This window comes from Misgurnus anguillicaudatus, chromosome 14 (assembly GCF_027580225.2).
Source record: "Misgurnus anguillicaudatus chromosome 14, ASM2758022v2, whole genome shotgun sequence".
Lineage (NCBI taxonomy): Eukaryota > Metazoa > Chordata > Actinopteri > Cypriniformes > Cobitidae > Misgurnus > Misgurnus anguillicaudatus.
In genome coordinates this window covers 35,920,516-35,943,359 of record NC_073350.2, presented here as the reverse complement: position 1 = coordinate 35,943,359, position 22,844 = coordinate 35,920,516, and the positions used below count along the sequence as shown (strand labels likewise).

Below are 22,844 nucleotides of genomic sequence, written 5' to 3'. Positions count from 1 at the left end.
AATTGCAAACACTGAACTCCTAATTCTTTTTAATTAACTGCCTACTCAGAGAGTATGGGGTTTCGGGCACAGCCAATATTAGTGGAAGGGATGTCATAACAGTGCCTTACAAAAATAAAAGATGTGTTTGAATGCATGAAATGCTGCATAGATCGACAGGGTATGACATCAAAGTGCAGAGAGAGCAATTCAAAAGCATACGGAGCAGTCTACTCTTGAATCTCTCACATGGCACTTTGATGTCATGTCTGTCGGACTGCGCAGAACTGCATGACGTCAAACACAACTAAATTAAGATAATCCGTGTGTCTCAATCAGCTCCCTTGTTCAGTAGTCAGGGCACTGATCAGGGAGTCAGCCATTTTAAGGGATGTCTCAATCGCAAAATCCGTTCAGTGCACTGGAACGTTCGTTCCCTAAAAATTCCCACAATGCACCGCAAAAACCAGTGAGCATCAATGTTCCCTATGTTCCCTAACTGGAAATCACGTGACCTTTTCTGAAGCTCACCAACCGAACATCACGTGATCCAACTCAATAAACTGTATGAAATGTTACAGAACTTTTATAAAGACAAACATTTGTTTTAGTTGTAAATATAAACACACATTGCTACACAGTAAGGAACCACAATCTACTCAATATTTAAAATAATAATATTTATTTAAAATTGTAAATATATTTATTACATTTAAAATGTAATTATATGCCTCCAATTTTATGCACAGATATGAAAGAGAATAATGACAGCGTTTTTCACAATGTACTGTTTTTAAAATTAAGTCAGAGAGATATTGGGTTTGCCGGTTGTTGATGAGTAACAGCTGTGAGTTATTACAACGCGCTTATAGTCACGTGACAGAAAAATAAGTGAACATTGTCCCAATGTGAAGTGAGCTAGGGTCCTTAACAGTGCCCGAACCTGTGTACACGATGTACTGGACTGATTCACGACCTCGGGAGCTAGGGAACGAATTGAGACACACGGAATGTAATTCTAATGCAGCACCACTCTAAATCTGTAGGTGGTGTCTTGCTTTGGAGTAGCAAGAGGCACTAAAGTAGAGGTTTACAGGTTTTAATGTGCAGTAAAACCAAAAAGATATCATTATTTAAAGACACAGACTTGAATCATAAGCACTTTCTTAGTTGTGAAATGCCTCTGTAAGTGTATTTATATTATAAATTAAACACCTATCTAGGTGCTATAGATATACTTCTTAAATATATTTCTTATTGTCATGGGGAAGATAAAAGCACACCTGATATGAAAAAAACATTAAAAATACTTTCACTTTATTTTTATTTTTAAGGACATTAATTAAGGAGCTCAAAATGTCCCTTCAGTCTTTTAATAAGTAGCATAAATGACATGTGACTGATGCATGTCTTGCCAAGCAAATTCCTTTGTAACAAAAATATATTTTTCTTTTAAAATATGATACAGCATTTTTTCTTTATCTATATTACTAACAGCAAAGCTGTTTATCTAGAACATCTAAAAAAAAACATAAGAGAGATAAACATCTGCTTACTCCTTCAATCAGGAAGAATTTGAACTTTAGGCCTCGGTAGCATTTGCATAATGACATGTTTTCTTTGTAGTGGATAAATCTCATAAATTGACAGCAAAAAATAATTTGTTAAACAAAATGTTGCTGTTTTTAAGAAAACCATCACAAATTATCTACTGGTTTAGGAAACAAGTCTCAAGAATCAAGTCAAGGACAAAGCACAACAGGTCAATCATTAATGAACCTTTGTTTAAATGACTCTCAGTCAGTTTATAAGGGAAAAATAAATTTGATATAAAAATTTGAAATTGTAAAAAAAAAAGTATAACAGTAATGGAACAAAGTGCAATGCTACAAAGGAATTTTACATATATGTACAAGACCCTGTATTCCTGAAGTAAATAAGTGCATTATGGAAACAAAACAGAATGGCCTCTCTGAGTTTTCCTATTCGTTTCAAGATTATGTCTTCTTGTTTGAAATCAACACAAGTAGGTATTGTGGATCATATGTGGTTTGGAATAAGTGCCATTAGCAATCTGAAGTTACCAAATGACACTGGAAATGCTGGTTTCCCGTGGCAACAATGCTAACATGGCATTGTTAATATGCTGCTCCTCTATCCCCTGCTGCTGCTGCTCGTGGTGCAATTTTCCCTGCGGCCGCTGGCCGTTGAGTAGTGTCATGGGGATGTTGCAGTAGGTGTGCCGGTTGCCCAGTGATGAAAGGGGTAAAAGGGTACCAGTAGAAGGAACGTCATATTCGTAACTCCTGAAGTAATGCTTCTGCCGCAGCTGCGTGTGATACGTGCTGCTAAAAGTAGAACGCAGCTCCGGGTGTGCGGTTGCCATGGCTGTGGATGTCGCTGCAGCCATGGAAATGGCAGAGATGGTCTGCAGCTCACCAAAAGGTCCCTGCTCGCTCACATCCAGCACCTGCTCGTTTGACAGCCTGGGTTCGGGGCGCTTAAAGGGCATTTCATACTGAAGCTGCTTCCAGAACCTGGAGTTAAGTTTACTGCCCTTAGGTCCTGGCCACTTGATGACCGTCAGAAGTTTGATGGTATGTTTGAGAGCTTCTACTTCCTGGTAATTCACGATTCCTCGCAACTCAGCACATTCGATGAGGATGACTTTGATCTCTCCACTAACCAACATGTTGCGTAGTCGCGTCTCCAGCTCAAAGATGCTCCAGCCTCGCCTCATCACATAGTTTGCCGTCATGACTATAATGAGGCGTTTGCTTTGGTCTACACAGCGAGCCACATCTTCAATGTAGGCTGACAAAGAAAGAGAGAAAGAGAGAGATGGACGAGAAGAGGCAGAAAAAGAAAAAATATTCAAGTCTGTATTGTAATATCTACAATGGTTTCTGTTTCATTTTAACCAATTAGCATTTTAAAGATAACATACAAATACAACAGAAAGAAGAAAAAATATAGTGCTTACTAAATAAAACAATATAGTGCTTACTAATTACTGTAGTTAACTCTTTTCCCGCCAGCGTTTTTTTAAAGTTGCCAGCCAGCACCAGCATTTTTCATGATTTTCACAAAAATTCAATGTCTTTCAGAAAATGTTCTTCTTAAAATATATAAAAATACACTATCTCAAATAAAAGAACAAACCCTCTGCTTTCAAACAAAAAAGGTTTCCTTCTACCTTTATTGGTTATCTTTTACTCACCTCTAAAATATGGGTACACTCTTAGAAAGGATGTGTTAATTTTTACACATCTTTGTGCGTTAAGCTTTTAACACATTATGTGTAATTTTAACACATAATGTGTCATTTTGTGTTGATTTTGTGTTAAAATATAACGCAAGTTGTGTTAAAAGTAACACATAATGTGTTGTTTCAATAATAACACAGTGATGGGTGAATTCTGGGACAACGCATGTAGTGTGTCGTCCCACAATCAACACTAATGTGTTGTTTTTAACACATTCGTTCTAAGAGTGTAGGATTCTTCTAAAACACCAAATTTTAAGCAAAAAGCTGAAATAATTCTATTTTTGTGAAGGACTTTTGATAGAGATCAGATTTAGAGCGATTCTCAAAACTTACACAGACATACAGCTGTTTGCCCTAGGGAGATACTTCCGGGTTTCTTTAAGTTGGAAAAGAGTGCCACCAGGTGGATAATAGCGGTCTAGTGGAAAGTCGGAAATACTCGCCATTGGCAGGAAGACATTTTCTCTTAATTGACCAGATAACTCGTAAATGGCAGGGACAGAGTTAAAGTACAGCATTGTATGAAGAAGTAATCTCAAAACAACTTTATAAAGAGATCACACTTTAGAAAGAGGTTCTTAATCTCAATGGGATTCTCCTGGTTAAATAAAGGTTAAATAAAAAATAAAAATTAAACAGCATATTCTGGCCAAAAATGGACAAACAGCATTCTTAACTGCTGTCGTTTTGTTAATTCACCTGACACTATTCCAGCACCAATAAAGTATTAATATGTATAGGTATATTGTATGTATGAGTGCATGTGTGTGTCTGCTTTTCTACCACTCCAGTTACACACAGTGAAGAAATATTAATTCAATTTTAATTCAATTCAATTTTATTTATATAGCGCTTTTCACAAGTGTTAATTGTTGCAAAGCAGCTTTACATGAGATATTAAACATATCCAACCATTCATCTACCTCTTCTTTAGTTTTGATGTCCCACTGAGTCTATAAGCTAAAGTCTATTAGATGATGTCTGTTAAAGGGTGTACATCAAATCTGTGCAGTGCAAAGTACCTCTAAGAAGTCCTGTGTCATCCTGGAAATGAGCATTGCTGTAACCTAAACATAAATATTTCAATATTGAAACTCTGTTAAGAAAATACAGCAGAAACTCAATCAGAGAACATGAGCAAGGAATACCACAAGAGAAACCGGTATAACTATTACTATTTGTCTTTAGATTTTCAGTTACAATATATCAATCTTAATATGGGACAAAAAAATGTTCATTATAGTTTTACAAACATCACTTTTTGTTTGAAATGGTGAGTAACAATGCAAGACTGAAAAACAAAAATGGACTGGATGACAGATGGTGACATACAGCATTGCTAAAACAAAAGCATTTCAAACAAGACAAACAGGTCACATTCACACACAATCACTCACACACTACAACTAATGCAACTTACTTCCAGTTGGTATCAAGTCCCTGTCAGGAATGAAGAGTTTGTATCCATAATGCTTTTCCAAAACATCTGGCAAAATTTCAAAAGCAAAACGTTCCTCCTCTCTGGTTTCCTGACACCACTGGTCTGGATCCACTTTAGTGTAGGAAACATATGCATCATAGTCTTTATTTTCTAAACACAGACAAACACACACACACACACACACACACACACACACACACACACACACACACACACACAATACTTGTATTAAAGTTTGCATGAAAGGATCAAAGCAACACATTAATATTTCAGCCTAAACACAATCTCAGATTTAAAAAACATTCAGAATTCCCACTAAAGCAGTGTTTATGATCAAGATAAAAATGTACATTATGTTATGGTCAAATATAACGCAAAATATAGACAATAAGGTGAAAAGAAGTTTACAACCACCTTAAACTTTCTGTATTTACATCTTACAGTTTTTTACAATTGTTTACACACTAAAATATAAATTTCCACACAATTTGCAAAATTCTACTCCAATGAGCAAAACACCTCCACAGATTTGCACAACATAACACACAATGTTTGCTTCACCATTTTTGCAAAACATTACACACAGTGATTTGTAAAACTTTACACACATTTTCACACCTTATACGCAGATAACGATTGTGAGGTTACTTCCTTGTCATTACAAAGCCCTGAATTGCCAATTACCACACTAATGAATGAATTGAATAGTTACATCCACCAAGTGTGGAAGCACACATGTGCTAATTTGAAAACGCAGCACTCATGTGTGCAATAAAGGCAACTTTAATAAAAATGGAAAGACTACAAGAAGAAGAAAAAGAAGAAGAGAAAGAAATGTAATTGTACACAGGGCAATCAGCAATATGCCAGGGCAGCGAGGGGTAACATCACCCTTTGCGCTGCTATTACACAAAATGGGGTCCTCCACCACCATGCAAATATGGGATCCTATAATGCAATCTAATACTTGCATTTCTTGACAGATTGCACAAGATTGTCACAGCATTAAACCAAGTGGACCAGATGCGGTACATTGTCATTTGGGACAATGTCTTATTCCATCGGGCTGCTCTGGTCCACAATTGGTTCCATGCAGCACCCTGAATTTGAAGTCTTATACCCCCCATACTCCCCCTTCCTGAATCCAATAAAAGAGCATGGTGGTGGAAGGTATATGACATGTGGCCCTATGACTGTGTGCCCCTCATTCAGGCCATGGAGGAGGCCTGTGATCATATCGAAGCAGCTTCTGTGCAGGGGTGGATTCGTCACATGAGGCGATTCCTCCAACGGTGCCTTGCCAATGAAGACATAGCCTGTGATGTGGATAAAATCTTATGGCCTGATGCAGCCAGACGGAGAGATGATGAATAGTTACAGTATACTTGTTTCTTTTACAGAAGTTGTTCTTCAGAGTCAAAGTGTATGTACTTCATGCATTATTTTTTATTTCCCTACAGATGTTATTTGTTTCAATGATTTCATTGTTGGTTGATTACTGTAACTGATTATGGTAAGAAATACTGTAAGAATTGAAATAAATACTGCATCAGTGTTGTGCAGTGCTTGTTAAGTTTATAGTAGGCCTATTTGTGTACATTCTCCCCTTATCTCAAACTAATCATGAAGATTGTTGTGGGTTTGTCACAATTTTTTTTATCTAAATTATCCCTTACATAACAATGTCTGGACAAAAATCTAGCACATGCTATTTCGTGAAATTATTTTTTTTACAAATGTGTTTTTTATTTATCACGGCAGTGTGAAACTGGCTGCAATAGTGTCTGATCATTGAGGACTGTGTTGGTTAAATGAAAACTAATAGCATTTTCACAAATATGTGTATATGTTTTGACTGAAGTGTGTATGTTTTGACTTAAACGTGTCCTTTTGCAAAGAATCTAGGAATTATGCAAATTGAGTGTGGTGTTTGGATAACTGTGATTATATTTGGAAAAAAATAACCCGGTTTTCAAAATTGTGTGTAAACAATTGAAAAAAACTGTAACTCTTTCCCCACCAGCGTTTTTAAAAATGAAGTTGCCAGCCAGCACCAGCATTTTGTATGATTTTCACAAAAGTTTTATGCCTTTCAGAAAATATTCTTTTTTAAATATATAAACACACAATTTATCAAATGAAACAACAGACCCTCTGCTTTCAAACAAAAAAAAAACACTTCATCCTACCTTTATTTGTCTCTTTTTATCACCTCTCAAATATAGGTAGGATTCTTCAAAAATAAAAAAATAACCAAAAAGCTGAGATAACTCGTTTTTTTGTGAATGGCCTTTCACAGAGATTAGAGTTGTAATCGGGCCTTTAAGAGTTTGGCCCGAAAGGGCCCGAGCCCGATAGAATTCAGCCCGAACCTGAAAGTACATTTTGATTGACAGCTTTTTAAAAGCCCGAACTGTTTACAGCCCGAAATTATTAAAATGTGCGCAAGCACCAGCTTTAGTCAAGAATGAGTAATTTAGACGGGTTTTAACATTATTTATTAGGCTACAGGCCACTTGGAAGTTGGAACAAAATAAAACAAATCCTCCTGTAACATGGTAAAATCTTAGCACTCTAAATATACCTAGGCAATACACTTAATATAAATAGGCAAACATGCCAATAATAATAATTTCTTAACAAATTAAATTAAGATAAATTCTAAATTTAGATGGGTATTTAACGTTAACAAAGTTAAGATAAAGATTCCACAGGATTCCACTTCTCTCCACAATACAGCCTCAATGTGACAGTGAATAGCAGCTGAAATTTAATAAAAGAATAATGCCAACATTAGCCTTTAAACTCTGTTTATTAATATTAAGTTATAATTTGTAAAACCTTTACTCTCCAAGATTACATGTTTTTGTGGAGAAAAATTATTGAATAAACTTAAGAAGGCTTCAGCACGGTTCTGCGCTTACTGATGATGCGTCCAGCAGCACTGAACACCTTTTCACTGCTGCTGCTACTTTCCGGGATGCATAGTACTGATCTGGCTAATTTTACAAGTTTTGGGTAGGATGGGTTGTTGATCTTCTACCAGCCAAGGACATCCATTTCATTTTCCATGACAGCAGCCGTATTAATGTAGCATGTGACCTCGTCATCTTCACAGTCAGCACATCAAGTGCACCAGCAGTCATGGCTTGGAGAAGAGTGCGGGCATGTGCATGTACAGCATCCCCGGCTGATTGTGACAACATTCTCAGCTGATTAAATTTTGGCGAGAGGAATGTTGCAATCTTGTGGAGGTCCTGTATTATTACTCTACGCACGAGCCAGTCTTCATGCTGTTTACGCATGACAGCTTGCTGGGAGTCCAGGGCGTTGGGCTGACAGTGGCGTTTCAGTTTTTCACACCAGAAACACAAAAGATTAAGTGTTGGATACTTGTCTCCTTCAAGTTACCTCTTTGCTTCATAGAACAGCTTCAGAAAGTCTATCAAAAAGTTCAGTGTGTCCGGTGCTTTTTATTTTACGCACCCCCCCCCCCCCCCTTGTTTCTCCACTCTTAATGGAGCTCATGATAAATAGTGTGTATAGAGATCATTGTGAGGTGTGCACCGTACTGAACCGAGTGTCTTCCATTTGCAGCAATGTTGTTAGGCTTAGGGTTAGGGTTAACCCTAACAACGCAGCCAACCCCGACTGTTTAACGTTCCTGACTAATGATTTAGCAGCAGAAATGGTATCTCCTATGTCCATAGCACCGTCGGCTTTGGATAACTCGCCAGTGTCAAGTCCATGGTGCAGTACCGTATTAATGACATGGTCAATGCAGTCCAAACTCTGGTATGGTCGCAGAGCTAATTTAATGTTTGCCCCCTCATCAATCACCCATACAATTTTGCTGAAAGATGAAGCATCAAGGCCAAATTTTGTCAAAAGTAGTTTCAATAGCTCCCTTCTGATACTTTCTCCCATCTTTGCCTCTTCCAAAGGAAACATTGTAGTTGTCAGGGTTTTATTCACCAGTTCCATATCATCACTTATGAAATGGCATGTGATTGTCAAATAACTAATTATATTAGATAATCCTCGGCCCACATGTCTGTGGTCATTGCAACTGTGCCATCCTTCAACAAAGTTTTTAGTTTCTGTACTAAAGCTTCCCTTTTTCTTCTGCCATGTCAGTGCACCTGTTCGCAAATGTCACATGGCAGGGAATAACAGAGTTTACGGGAACTCTCCCATACAAAGCCCGACATTAATTAGTTCTTGTGCCAGCTCTTTAAAACCCTCGGGATTTATGATATTAAAAGGCCTAATGTCTTTACAGAAAAAGCTAACACACTTCTCTGTCATCATTTGTTTTACCTTTGCATGGATGGGTTTTGATGCTGTAACAAACAATTTGATTGTAGGTTGATCCTGGGCACTGGCAGGTGTTGAACAGCTTTGACCAACATGTCTTATCAGTGATGAGTTCCTGTCGTTTTGCTGTCGTACTTTAATTATATGTCACTTTTCTTACATTTTACATAGCCCACTGGCTTTTTATTCTCATTATGCACATGATCAAAACTTTTCCACATATCCTTTGTGTCCCAAAACCCTCAGACGTCAGGTGGTTAAAGAAATATGAGAAAGACAGAAACAATGCTGTCTTTGAGAGTTTTAGTGAACAAACCATAACGCTAAGTTTTCAGAACTCCTTTAAGTGTTAATTAGTATGATGTTAAGCGGTATCAAATATTACATCTGTATTACATGTTATATTGCATAAAAATATTGCATACCCCCATCTATATCCTCACTTCCGAAGTGATGTCTGTAGAACAGCATCAGTTCGATTCTGTAGCACTTATATATGGACAACAGAAATATCAACATCAGCAGAATGGCTCCCAAACCCCCTGCCAACTCCACTGTATACATGAGCTCTGCTGAGAGAGAGAAAGAGGGAGAGAGAGACACAAAGAGAGAGAAATTGAGACTTAACTTTTAAAAACTCTTTTATTAAAAACATATGATAGTAAACAACAGAAATAACAGAAAACATTAAACACCCTATATGATGCAAGTTTTAATGTTTTCCTCACATTAGAGTGTTAAAAGCTGTTCATGCTGTAGAAGATCCGTAAAGTCACAAAGATTAAAGTTTCAAAATCAAAGATATATACTTTGTGAAAGTGAAGGCACATCCACACCTTGCCAAAACGCCTCACATTCAAACATGCCCTACTATATATCGCCGCTCTCAGATGAAAACCACGTATGTCCATTTTGCCGATTTTGAGATTTTTCGACGGATTGAATGTCCAGTTTCATTTACGTATACAGTATGCTTCACATATCTAAATGGCCAATGAAAAGTTGTGAAATCATGTCATCTGATTTTCACGTATATCCATTTGGTGTCAAAGCTGTTAATCACACCGCGTATCTCCCGCCCTGTGGAAGCATCTCGCCGGTCTCGTGAAGTTTCATCGAAGCTCAGGCACTGGATAGCCACATAAACATAGCCTGGTGAGACAATGACTTTCCTTCATCGAGGTAAAGGTTTCACCCTGACGCCAGACGTAAGTCTATGAGTGACAAAATTACGGTAGGACTGTGCAAACAAAGTATCTGTCTAACATTACCATGTCAGTGTATTGATTCATTGTCCCTTCATAGTTTGCAAGAGACATTTAATACATTTACAATGAATATTAAATAAACCAAGCGTATTTAATAAACTAAGACGTAGGCTATTTAATAAACTGAGCGTATTCATCTGTCAATATGAAATGCGACTTGGCCATTCTAATTAATGATCGGAAGAACGCGTATCGACCACCGTTACTGTAAAATATGCACGTATGTCAATTTAAACTCAATTTTGGTCAAATGTGGATTATATCATTACACTGGCAAGAATATGGTTACATGTAAAGATCCTGTACCAAGCAGTGTTGGGGCTAGTTACTCAAAAAAGTAATATATTACGTATTACATATTACTCTCAAAAATAGTAATGCCTTACTTTACTTTATTACTCCCTGGAGAAAGTAACTAGTTATATTACTAGTTACAAGAATGTTTATTTGGGCAAGCTACAGCCAAGAAGATATCCAAACACAAAACTCCCAAATCAAAAAAAGTTACAATTTTATTAGATTAAATTTGACAACAATTTACTCATTCAAAATACAGGGATGACAACAGGTTGCAATGCATTTTAGATGGACACCTTTAAATGGACAGCTGATGAAAGAATGACGGTTCACAATAAATTATTTCCTGATAAAGGCTTCCAAGAGTTCTGTATTCTTAGCAGGGGGTACCATGATGTTAGTGCACATTATTTACCCACCCACTATACACAGCAATGCACAGCAAATTCATCCAACACCCAAACATATAAATATATCACTTTAACACCGCAAAGTAATAAATACACAATCAATTCAATAAATATCATTAATATCACTCACGCTAAAGACACAACCTTCGTCAATTACAGTAAAATTGATATACAAAATTGATGGGATTAACAACCTGCACGCAACCCCTGTTTGCATACAAACAAACAATGAAATGAGCACTGGAAGACCGTGGCATAACCTTACATTTATCAAGGTCTCCACGGCAAGAAAACCCACCGTAAATACACCACCTTTTAATACAACATAAAAATTACTGCTGGCTTCCTTACCCGCTACCGGACGCGGGACACAGCGTTCGGAGAAACATTAAAGAGTGTGCACGTCACCGTCAAGTTATTTTCCTTCTGTTGAACATAATAAAAAATCACTGAATCTCCACCTGTCAAAACTAGCTTTCTGTTGCTGGGAACCTTCCTCTGAAAAAGAGCTTGCCGTTGTTGACGCTTCCATTTTCCCGATCTGTCTTTGAGTGTGCCGCTCTGTGCTGCTGGCTGCCGGGTGTCGACCAATCGGTGATGGAAATGATACCTCGTGCCAAACTTAGACCAATCACTGTTCCATTCACGCCCTCATCCCCTTCCCTTTTGTTCTCTGTGTTGTGTGCCTTTTGTGATAAAGGTGCTACTGGCGAATGTAACGCAAGTAACTAGCTTGGGAAAACTAAAAATATTACCATTTTCAGACGGGTAATGCCTTACACTACTAGTTACTGAAAAAAGTAATATTATTACAGTAACGCGTTACTTTGTACTGAACGTACTGTACTTTGTAACGCGTTACACCAACACTGGTACCAAGTATGACAACGCTACATTCAACTGCATTAGTGAGGGCATAACATTTTCTTTAGACACTTGAGGCATTCGGCCAATCACAATGCACAGGATAGCTGGCCAATCAGAACATTCTGCGGTTTTCCGATTGACAAGCTTTGTATAAATGAAGAAAATCTGAATAAAAGATTGATTCTGTAATAATCTATTATTGAAGTGTCAGTGTGATTTATGTGATATAACTTATAACAGAAACAGTTACATAGATTGTGATGATCAGACAAAAAAGACAGTACTATTTAACCTATTTAACTCTACATCTATTACTTTTAGCAACAAAAAAATTATAGTCTTGCTTCAGACAAAGAACTTGAATTATTATTTAACCAAATATGCTGTTTAACCCTGGCAAAACTCTCTCGCCCTTCTACAACTATATTATCCTGTGACCACTGTGATTAGGCAACTAAACACAACTAAAAAAATTTGTAGCATATACATTAAAATGGGAAAATCTATTATGATAAATGTTATATCTACCCCAGAAAGTCGACCAGGTATTAACTTAAACAAAATTGGTTGATCACAGACACATGAAGAAAGAAGTATAGCAACAACAAAAATATTAGTACTGTGGCTCATTAAAACATTCTCCTTTCTAATAACTAATCCACTATGCCTGATTCTGTATGTTCGAATGAGTTTCTAGGGCCTGTAACGTTTAGGATGATCAAGCTCCTCTATTTTTGCTTTTTTATAGCAAATAAACATGAATCAGTGAAAAGATGTAAATCTGGAAAAAACTTTTCAAATATTGGATTTTTTATTGATGAAAGTTGTTATCAAGAAAGTCATTAATTTGTTTAACTGTATAATAAGAATGTCATGGGCTCTAAACAATCCCAACTGAAGCATAAGGGTCTAGCACGGCCATTCCCAAACTGTGGTCCGCCTGGGTACTGCAGGTGGTCCGTGTAAAGGCAAAATAAGAATCTGTATATTTTGAGAATATGCTGTGTTGTGCTTGAACGAGTTCATTGAACAAAAGTTGAACGTGAACTGAACGTACTGTATTCCTGATGAACGTTACTGTGAACTCGTTTATTCTGGTGCCTGTGAACGGCATGCTGTTTCAGTTTAACGTCGTTCAATAGTGTGCCAGATTTCTATATTCTTCCAGGCGAAAACCCGACTAAAACACACTGTAAACAGGCTTTAATGTGTAGCGGAAAAAACACCCAATCTGGCAACACCGCCACCAGTCATTGTTCACCAGTCACGCTGCATGCATCATCAAAACATCACAGACGCTGCTGAAATTTCTGCCGCGCCACTCAAATAGTTTAACATTAAATAACATCATATTTGTCTTAAATCGTTAACGATTAACACAGGCTGCTAACGTATATTCTGGATCTTGAAATAGACTCTGACTAGCTCACGCTGCAAGTGAGCAATACCTGCGAGTTGTCATACACGCAATGCCTCGCAGCGCTTCTCGCCCGGAAAACCCCTTGAATCACCCGGCTAGCCTTTCAAGGTATGTGCAAGCAAATACAAAAATTAAAAGACAGTCAATGCTAATGTAAACCCTGGTTGGATAAGGATTTAAAGTTGCATATGAAGATGAAATCTGACGCATTTAGCTTCAGTGTTAAAACTGATGAAATAATTGCTGTCTGGTTCTATATGGGCTATAATGGCAGTCATTTTTTTTATAATATGGGAAAAAGAACTATAAATTAGTTCATTTTTGGAACTGTGAACTAGTTCAAAATTTTGAAATATGAACTATGAACTGAACTAGTTCATTTTAAAATGTGTGAACTGTGAACTGAACTAGTATGAATGTAGGAAGTGAACTTTCCCAACACTGAGAATATGTATATAAATAATATTGATATAAGAATATTGATATAAATTTTAAATTAAATTGTCAAGTTATTGTGTGATTACTAAAATAGGCCAGTGGCACTCGGCCGTGACATTCAAGTTCAGTGCCGTACAAAATGGATTGGTGTATGAATAGTGGCAGCTGTTTTGTGCAATAAACTTTCTTTTAAGAAACCTGTTGTACTGATGTGATGACCAGTTGTAGTTTTAGTGCTAGTAAGACTATTTAGATGTGCTTTGTGTAGACATATTTTATGATGAGTATTATGAGGTGGTCCGCAAAAATTCTTGATTACAAAGAGTGGTCCACACACACAAAAAGTTTGAAAACCCCTGGTCTAGCATATATAAAAGTATATGAGGGGATGACTAGTAGGCCACTGGCAAGTTTGGCCAGGATGCCAAGGCACACCCCCACTCTTTTTCGAAAGACATCTTGGGATTTTTAATGACCACAGAGAGTCAGGACCTCGGTTTAATGTCTCATTTGAAGGACGGTGCTTTTTGACAGTTAGGTTATAGTGTCCCCGTCACTATACTGGGGTGTTAGGACCCACAAAGACCACAGGGTGAGCACTCCCTGCTGGTCTCACTAACATCTCTACCAGCAGAAACCTGGTTTACCAGAAGGTCTCCCATTCAAGTACTGACCAGGCTCAGCTCTGCTTAGCTTTAGTGGGCAAGTTGTCTTAGGCTACAATGTGATGTGGCTGCTGGTTAAAGAGGGGTGGTCTTTTGAGTTTTTTTACCACCCCTTTATTGCATAGATCTGCAGTTCATTGAGGAGTGCAAGTTTTCGTGGCGTTTAGGTTAATGTTATTTTGATAAAACATTCTGATTAAAATATACAATAAAATCTTGATGTATGTTTAAAACAAACTGTAGTCCCAAAATAATAAAATTAAGTAATAGCAAATGATATATTAATTATCTTTTAAATCTGCAATGCATGTGCTATCTCCCTTACTAATTTCTTTAAAGTGGCTGCCAGTACGACTTCGCATTGATTATAAAATCCTGGTACTTGTTTTTAAGGCCTTGCACAATCTAGCCCCTGTGTATCTGTCCAGCTTGGTGAAATTTTACGTCCCTTCTAGATCTCTTAGATCTGAAAATCAATATCTACTGTGTACTACCAGGACAAAATATAAACATCGAGGTGATAGAGCTTTTTCGCGAGCAGGCCCTAAATTATGGAATGACCTTCCCTATGCTATTAGATCAGCCAAATCTTTGTACTCTTTTAAGGCTGCGTTAAAACAACATCTTTTAAATTCAAATGGAGAGCATTTTTAAATGGGTTTATTTTAAATGTTTTGTGTATGTGAGTAGGATATGTCTAAACTTGTCTTGTATTTCCTGTTCTAAATGTTTTGTGTTTTAGTGGTAATTTGTAAAGCACTTTGGGCAACGTGAGTTGTATTAACAGTGCTATATAAATAAATAAACATAAACATAAACATCTAAAAATGTGTCTTACCTGTGCTTTAGAGTGATATTGTAGTCTTAAATAGAGTAAGTGTTAGGTAAGTTTTACCCCTTTTACTGAGCTGGATGTTGGCCTGGCGTCTGCCGTGGCTGTTTTCCACGAAACAGGAATAATTCCCCAGGTCACTGTCTTCTACAGCATCTATTGTCAGTGAGATAGACACCTCCTGCTCACCCAAATGCTCCCGAACAGTCCTGGAAAAAAATTAATTCAGTCAAAGAATTTGAATCAAATTCTTTCTTAACTCACAGGTAAATTATCAGGTTTAACCACTGAACAGCTGTTTTTAACACACATTTTTAATGATCAATTATTATTGATTATTCAGTTAGTTATTGCAACCATGGGTGAAAGAAAGTAGATCGTTTGTGCAGACCTCTGTACAATATAAACAAAGGACTACAAAGCTTAGACAATTAGAAAAGTTATGGAAGAGTAAATGTGTCTTTTCTTCTTTGTGTCTGCACAAAGACAAGAATAATGATCATTCAATTCCATTGAAACTACACTCTTGTGCAAAAAGATAAAGCTAAAGTTTTTCCTGCTTCATGTTTGTGGATATTTCACAACACTACTATGCTGTCAGGACAGACATTAACTTACTATCTGTAAAGAGATCATGTCAAACTGGCCTTTCCCTCATTAGGTTTTTCTTTTTACTGCAGTTAGACATTGATGATGCATTTCAATTGTGTTGTTATTTCTCTCACTATTTCTCAGTAGCAAACCATCATGAGTCTTGAACCTAGGCCCTATACCACATAGCAATTTAACAACTGCAAAACAGTGGACAGCAGCAAACAGAATAAAATCAGTAGGAACAGTGGCCTATAAGAATTGAAAAAACTTATCTTTGATTATTAAATTACTTGAAAACAAAGTCCCTTCTCCTACACTTTTGTATGACGGTAACTACTATCATACCTACTATTCAACACACCCCAGTTTCCAGGAGTCTCCAGTTTTTCACACCTATGTCCCGCCCCCCTCCTGTTTTGTTATTTCTCCCGGGAAACTCTCGTAATTTGTACGGTTTTACCTCATTATATGATTAATTCAAATCAATTTGTATTTATATAGCGCTTTTCACAACTGTTTAATTGTTTCAAAGCAGCTTTATATTAATAGAAGCAGAGGAAAACAGAAAAATCAGTGGATAACATAAGAAGCAGTGTACAGTGGCTAAGATTAAACCATACTAGCGAAAGTAGTAATAATGTAAGAGAGTTCTAAGTTAAGCCAATGTCAGACTCCCTAGGGGTTAAAACACCCTAATATATATATATATATTAGGGTGCAAGTGTACAGCCAGGAGTGCCAGTGTAGCAGGATAAGGTGAGCTGTTACTGACAGCTGGTATCGCCTATCAGAGAGTGGCAGTCCCCTTTTAAGCGGTGATTGGCTGCTGCTCTGAATGCGTCATGTCCGACTTCCCCCCTGGGAGTTTGCAACGTTAGCGGCAGGTGAGTTCTTGCTAACATGCTATGGTTAGCAGTTTTAATCCGTTTGTCATTTAAAAGTAATGTTGTGTTGGTTTTAGTGTGTTGTCTGTCGTGCTGGTGCCCTTGTGCTGTCCGTGGTGTACGTGATGGTGTACCCTCAGTTGGCTTATGGTTTTCCTGCTGTTGGTTAACCTGTGCCATAAAACAGTAAATTGTCTGGGGTGATACCACTGTTCGGTAAGTGTCTAGCACAAAGTCAATGTGTGTGTATGATGTAGCGATTAGTTTTAATATTATATTTGTTTGTTCTAGGTTTCTCCCTTTCGTTCTATGCTGCGTCTCCCGTTGCGCTGTATTTTGATTCTCACGCTGCAGTGTTGCACCGCTGTTACCGACGTCATTATCTGTGCCCTTACACACTGGACTGTGTACTGTCTGGTTCTGTTGTGAGCCTAGCGTTTACGCTTCACTTGAGACTTTACTATCTCCGAGCCGTGGTTCGCTCTCGGTGTGAGAGAAACGAGTCGCGTTCCATTGGCTCTGCTTTTAATGCATCAATTATGTTTTTTTTGTTTGTTTTTCCCTATTTTTGGGGATTATCATTTGTGTTTGTAAACCTGTTTGTGGGTTCTGAGAAATGTTGTTGACATTCTGGACTGCTCATTATAGCTGGTTTCCGAGAAACTTGCTTGTCCGTAATTGTGATCCAAAACATTGTTAATTGTATACATCTTCTGTACTGCCTTACTATTTCCCTGTGGTTTGGACTAGTATAATTACTTTTATTAATTGTTATAAATTTATTTTCTTTTGTTGTGTGTGTGTGTGTGTGTGTGTGTGTGTGGTGGTCATCGGCTTTGTGAAATAAGGCTGGTCGCCACCATTTTGTTGTGTGACCCAATTATTCATATTGTTTTGATTTGTTGCAGGAGCTGGGGTCCCACGGGTGGATGGATCTGTCCGGTGGTGGTACTTCCTCCTCAGTGTGTGCTGTGTTACACTTGAAGTGTGCGGTCGTGTAATCTGAGTGCACAGTGGTGTGTGTGTGTGTGTGTGCCTTTTTTTTGTAAACACAAGTCGTGATTAAGTGATTCTTCCTGTTGGGAACCTCAGCCCTGCTGGTTATTATATGTTTGTTTTGTTTCCATTTAACCTTAATTTTGAGTGTGTGATTGTGATGCATTTTGAAGTGGAGTGACTGATGTATGTTGGGAGTGCGCATTTTAAAGGATTCTGTTTAAATAAAATTTATTTTTGTACTATACCCATGTCTCTTGCTCACTCTATTTAAAGAGGAACGAACTTGTGTGCCTTTCCACCCTTTTGGGTGTAAGGAATATTTCCCTGGTTGTAAGTCCCGGGGTGGCGTAGTCGGAATTTTATGTAAAATCTTTGCTTTCGTCATGAAGCTAAATTTTCACCCCCTCATCATGCCACACCAGCTTCGCATATCAAAACCATCCCAATGGACATTCAAAACTAGCCCAAATGTATCCTGTTACGTCGCTAAAAATGTTTTGTGGGAGTGCCTGTGTGTTCTATTGCTCTCTCTCTCGCTCTTATCTCTCGCTCTCTAAGATCCTCTTATGACTACTAATTGGCCTGGGGAGATTTCAATCATTGTTTGGTGTTGACCTATCTGCTGCCAATGAACTTGTAATACCAGATTTTATATAAACAACTTTGCGTTTATTAAGCAAAGAGACACTGTAAAACAATTAACATCAGGTGGTGCTGTTTGAACCTTTTGGTCTCATGATATCTTCATCTCAGAGGTTTGAACCCAAAATAAGCTTTCTAATGTTAAGGTTTGAGTAACTTGATCTCATCATCTCAGATGTTTGATTACTTAATCTCATCATCTAAAAGGGCTGACTCACATCAGCAACTGTTGAAAGTATATATCCTTATATATTTAATATGTGGGTCTAAGATGACAATTTTATATTCATGTGTGGTATTATTTTAAAAGTCATGGTGCTATACATAATAATGTCTAATTTCTATTATTCTAAGATAAAGTGTACTAAAGTTAAGAACTTTGAGCATAATCTGCACTCCTGTATCCCTAAAAAGATATGGCTATCAATGCCAGTTTGGTGCACAAGATCCTGACCAACCAAATCCTGATGTGGGACTTTGATTTACTATGTGTAAAGCCGTGTATAAAAGGTGGCCTGGCAAAATATTCGGGGAAGCATTCTTTAGCAAGAATCTTCCCCACACCTGTGTGTGTGTGTGTGTGTGTGTGTGTGTGTGTGTGTGTGTGTGTGTGTGTGTGTGTCTGGTAATTATCACGTTGTGGGGACCAATTGTCCCCACAAAGATAGGAATACCAGTGTTTTTGTGGCCTTGTGGGGACGTTTTGGTGTCCCCATGAGGAAACAAGCTTGTAAATCAAACAAAATGATGTTTATTGAAATTCTAAGGTACAAGAAAGTTTTCTGTGATGGTTGGGGTTAGGGAATGGGGTAGGTAAGGGAAATAGAATATACAGTTTGTAGAGTATAAAATGCATTACGTCTATGGAATGTCCCCACAAAACATGGAAACCAGAATGTGTGTGTGTGTGTGTGTGTGTGTGTCACACGCAACCAGTAGTCGAACTTGATATACATACTCAAACGCCATCACACTGTAGGCTTTTCCCATAGCGTCAGCTCTCTGAGGCAGTGTCTTGTTCACTTCTCAGGGAACAAGGATTACATATGTAACCCGAGACTTTTTCATTTTATTGGTTCACTGTTACACTTCTAATAATGCAACGTGATCTCATGAAAATACGTATCTATTTGTACGTAAACTGTGTCTATTGCAAACGTATGCATGAAACGTTTAAATAGATGCCTATACGTACAATATACACGTATTACGGCTTCAAAAACGTAAAACTCCTACGTTTTTTCACAATAATTACGTATAAATGCTTACGTACAGAGAATGTGAGATGACGTCAGGCTGCGCCGGAAGGATAGTTCTCTGCTGGAGTTACTGGTTTTTATGCCCCCCTGTTCAATTTTTTGTCTGAACGTTGAAATCTTTATGTACACTGAATTAAATAGAAAGTGTTATCTACTGGGAAAAGCTGTTATCGCAAAACAACAGTTTTTGAAAAAATGAAAGACTATATAGCGACACGTACGCGAGTTGGCAGCCCAATGGATAACAGACTTGACGTAAGTTACCGCCTCCAACGTTACTGGGATACTCGGACATTTCGCGTTTTTATTTGAGATGTGTTGATATAATTCTCCTTATCACGATTTTAACGCTTTAAGCAAACAATAAACTAAGTAGATTCTTTCATGCAATATGCATGACGTTAGTTTCACACTCTCGCGTTGTAGCATAATTTTTAATAATCACTTGTAGTAAAATCATGTTTCTTACAGAACATTAGTAAGTTAGACATACAATATTGTCATATGCAATAAGGAATAACATATATAAAAATGGTTAGTTAAGGTTCGTTATGGAACTTTAGTAGAGAAATCTGCATGTATGTTTGGGGGTTGTATAATATTTAACTTATGTTATCAGGTACGCATTTTTCCCCTTCGCTTTGCTTGGACAACTTCCGGTCACGGTATTTCTCCTTTTGCATCTCCTGCGCACTGTGTGCTGTGCAAAGAAATATAGCGGTAATCAATTCATCCATCCATCCAACAGTTTGTTAGGTGATATTGCATACAAAGTAAACTATAATAATTTTAGTATGTGTATAGTTGCATGGTCACATGTAGTTTCCCGTTTAACGCGAAAATCTTTCAAATTTTATAATGTATTAAAGTGTCTGCAGCATGTGCTAATGTTATTCCTTACACTAAGTACTGTACTGTGTTAATGTAAGATATTTAATCCACCAGTTCATAATACACTTGAAAAAGCTCACTTAACTCGTATAGTTCCTTACCATCTTGAAACGGCTTGGACCAGCTTTGACATGTTTAATTTGAGTTATTGAAGTAACCTTAAAACAGCACCACACCAGCAACGTTAATCAGCATGAAAATTGTATTGATCTATGCTATTTTGTAGAAGCATAACAATATAACATTGCATTGAATGATTTTTACAGGTGTTCTCATGCGGATGCCTGGATCAACTTTCAAAAAATGTAAATCATACAATGTCCAAATTTCTGTGGCTTGCAAAACCTGCAAACACTGCAGACAAAAGGAAGAAACGAAAAAAGCAATGCAAGTTGCCAAACAAAAAATAAATGAGCAATGGAAAGTTGCAAATAATTTCTGTAAACTTGTAAATTCTGGGTGTACATGTTCTGGTAGGTCATTATTTAATACATCCAAATGCCTTGCCTTGCCTAATACATTCCAATGTTGAAGTTGCCCTTTATTGTGTCTGAATGTTTATATGTGTCTCTATACGTTAGCATGTGTGTTTGTAACCACTGTTTGTTTTTTAAATTATTCCAGAAATCTTTCTTGTCACATACATTACCTATTTCACAGCAGAGGACTGCAGTGCTGCTGTACAAACCTCTTTTGCAGCAGACAATGTCCCTCATCTGCCTGTCTCACAATCACTTAAAGGTAACACTTATACTACTAACTCTCTATCTGTCCATTCTTTCATCCGTACATCCTCCCTACCATCCATCCATACGTCCTACCTAGACCTGTCCATTCATTATTCAGTCTGCAAGTTTCTGTCTATCTAATCACTTTACACTTTCTTTAGGTCCAAAAGACTCCAGTGCTGCTGTACAAACCTCTGCTGCAGCCAATGTCCCTCATCTGTCTGTCTCACAATCACTTAAAGGTAACACTTACGCCGGTTTCACACCGCAAGCATGAGCAGCGCGTATCCGTAGCGTGAGCAGTTCGTGAGGAGAGCGTTTGCTGCGCGTGTCCATTGTGCTATCACAACGGCTGCGTTTGCAGCACATACTGTGCAGTTTAATAACAGTATAAAAATCTCAACTTCTCATTACTTTATTTTACATGCATTAATCAGCAAAACCTCTTCAAGATGCTTTTTGATGGTCAGTGTAATTTATGTAACTGTGATTTGTTTAACCCACATTGTTTTCGTGCTGTTCTGGTCCGTGTAATGACAGATATAGATACACAATTATAAACATAAAAAGCCCATGGCACATTATTAAATCTGTATCTCTGAAGTTTTACGATAAAATAAAAAAATCACTCAGTGATTGACAGCATGAAGTAGTCGATCGTGTTTCCCTTCAACAGTTTAAGCATAGATTTATAGATGTATCTATTTCTCTGAAGATTATAGATGAGGACTCATTTAGTGCTGGGCAGACAGTGAATGACAGCGATCTTCTGGTGTTTTTAAAGGTGCCCTTCCTCTGGCGTTTTTATTGTTTTAGACTGTTGTCTGAGGTCTACTCATGGCGTTTGCATGGTTTTTACATCCAAAAACATCAAAGCAATAAGTAATAGGCCATTTTGTACCCTGATTTTGAGGCTGGTTAGAGAAGTGATCCGTTTTAATGGGCGGGCTGCTTTGACGACTTGGATGTAAACGCCCACTGCTATTATTGGATAACAGTTTATCGTTCAAACTAACTTTCAATTTAATCTCATGTGTAATCAGTTTAATGTTAAGTGAGTGTCTTAAGACACAGTGTCTTTCTTACACACGCATATTTTATCATAAACCCTTTTGACACACACACGCGTGTCTTTTATCGTAAACCCACGCACAAAAAAACACATGTGTCTTTTATCGTAAACCCTTTCGATGCGCGTGTAGCAGCGCCCCCCCACACACACACACACACACACGTCTTTTACATAAACCCTTCGACACGCGTGTAACGAATGCACAAACACACACATGTGTTTTTTATCACATTCAATGCGTGTGCATCATGAATTCGCGTGAATCGCGTCCCTCTGAAGAGAAATCCTGGCCGCAACTGATAGTGACACATAGTACTAAAGTGTTTTACTCACATAAGCTGCGCCATTCTGTCCGGATCCAATATTGATGGAGGAGCATTGCTTTTTAATCGCAGTCTCTCTTCACATCCTGCGTTCTTCTGAACATCCAAACATGTAGCAACTGTTATGATTCCCTCGTTTAATAGGAATGATGTCTCTCGACGAAAAACAATGGCCCGAATACGGTACGGTTGACGTTTAGCCATCCTTGCTTGCTGTAACTTGTTATGAAAACAAACTCAACTACACGTA

At 37.7% G+C, this 22,844-nt stretch overlaps 1 protein-coding gene and 1 long non-coding RNA gene across 6 annotated transcripts in view; one reads left to right on the top strand and one right to left on the bottom strand.

Annotated features, from left to right (window-relative positions):
* Nucleotides 1-1,338: 1,338 nt before the first annotated feature.
* il1rapl1b (interleukin 1 receptor accessory protein-like 1b) overlaps nucleotides 1,339-22,844 on the bottom strand; it is a 182,872-nt gene continuing 161,366 nt past the window's right edge. For 2 of the 5 annotated variants that reach the window (XM_055184628.2, XM_055184631.2), the window contains 5 exons: nucleotides 15,266-15,411; nucleotides 9,431-9,577; nucleotides 4,668-4,838; nucleotides 4,270-4,314; nucleotides 1,339-2,793 (listed from right to left, as the gene is read on the bottom strand). In XM_055184628.2, the coding sequence (XP_055040603.1) occupies nucleotides 2,060-2,793; nucleotides 4,270-4,314; nucleotides 4,668-4,838; nucleotides 9,431-9,577; nucleotides 15,266-15,411 (1,243 nt within the window). In that variant the 3' untranslated portion in view covers nucleotides 1,339-2,059. The remainder of the gene's footprint in view (nucleotides 2,794-4,269; nucleotides 4,315-4,667; nucleotides 4,839-9,430; nucleotides 9,578-15,265; nucleotides 15,412-22,844) is intronic. The other 3 variants (XM_055184630.2, XM_055184629.2, XM_055184632.2) reach the window with 3 other exon arrangements.
* On the top strand, nucleotides 15,551-17,923 carry LOC129446106 (uncharacterized). The gene is made up of 2 exons (XR_012373325.1): nucleotides 15,551-16,680; nucleotides 16,758-17,923. It is a non-coding gene; the product is annotated as an uncharacterized lncRNA (long non-coding RNA).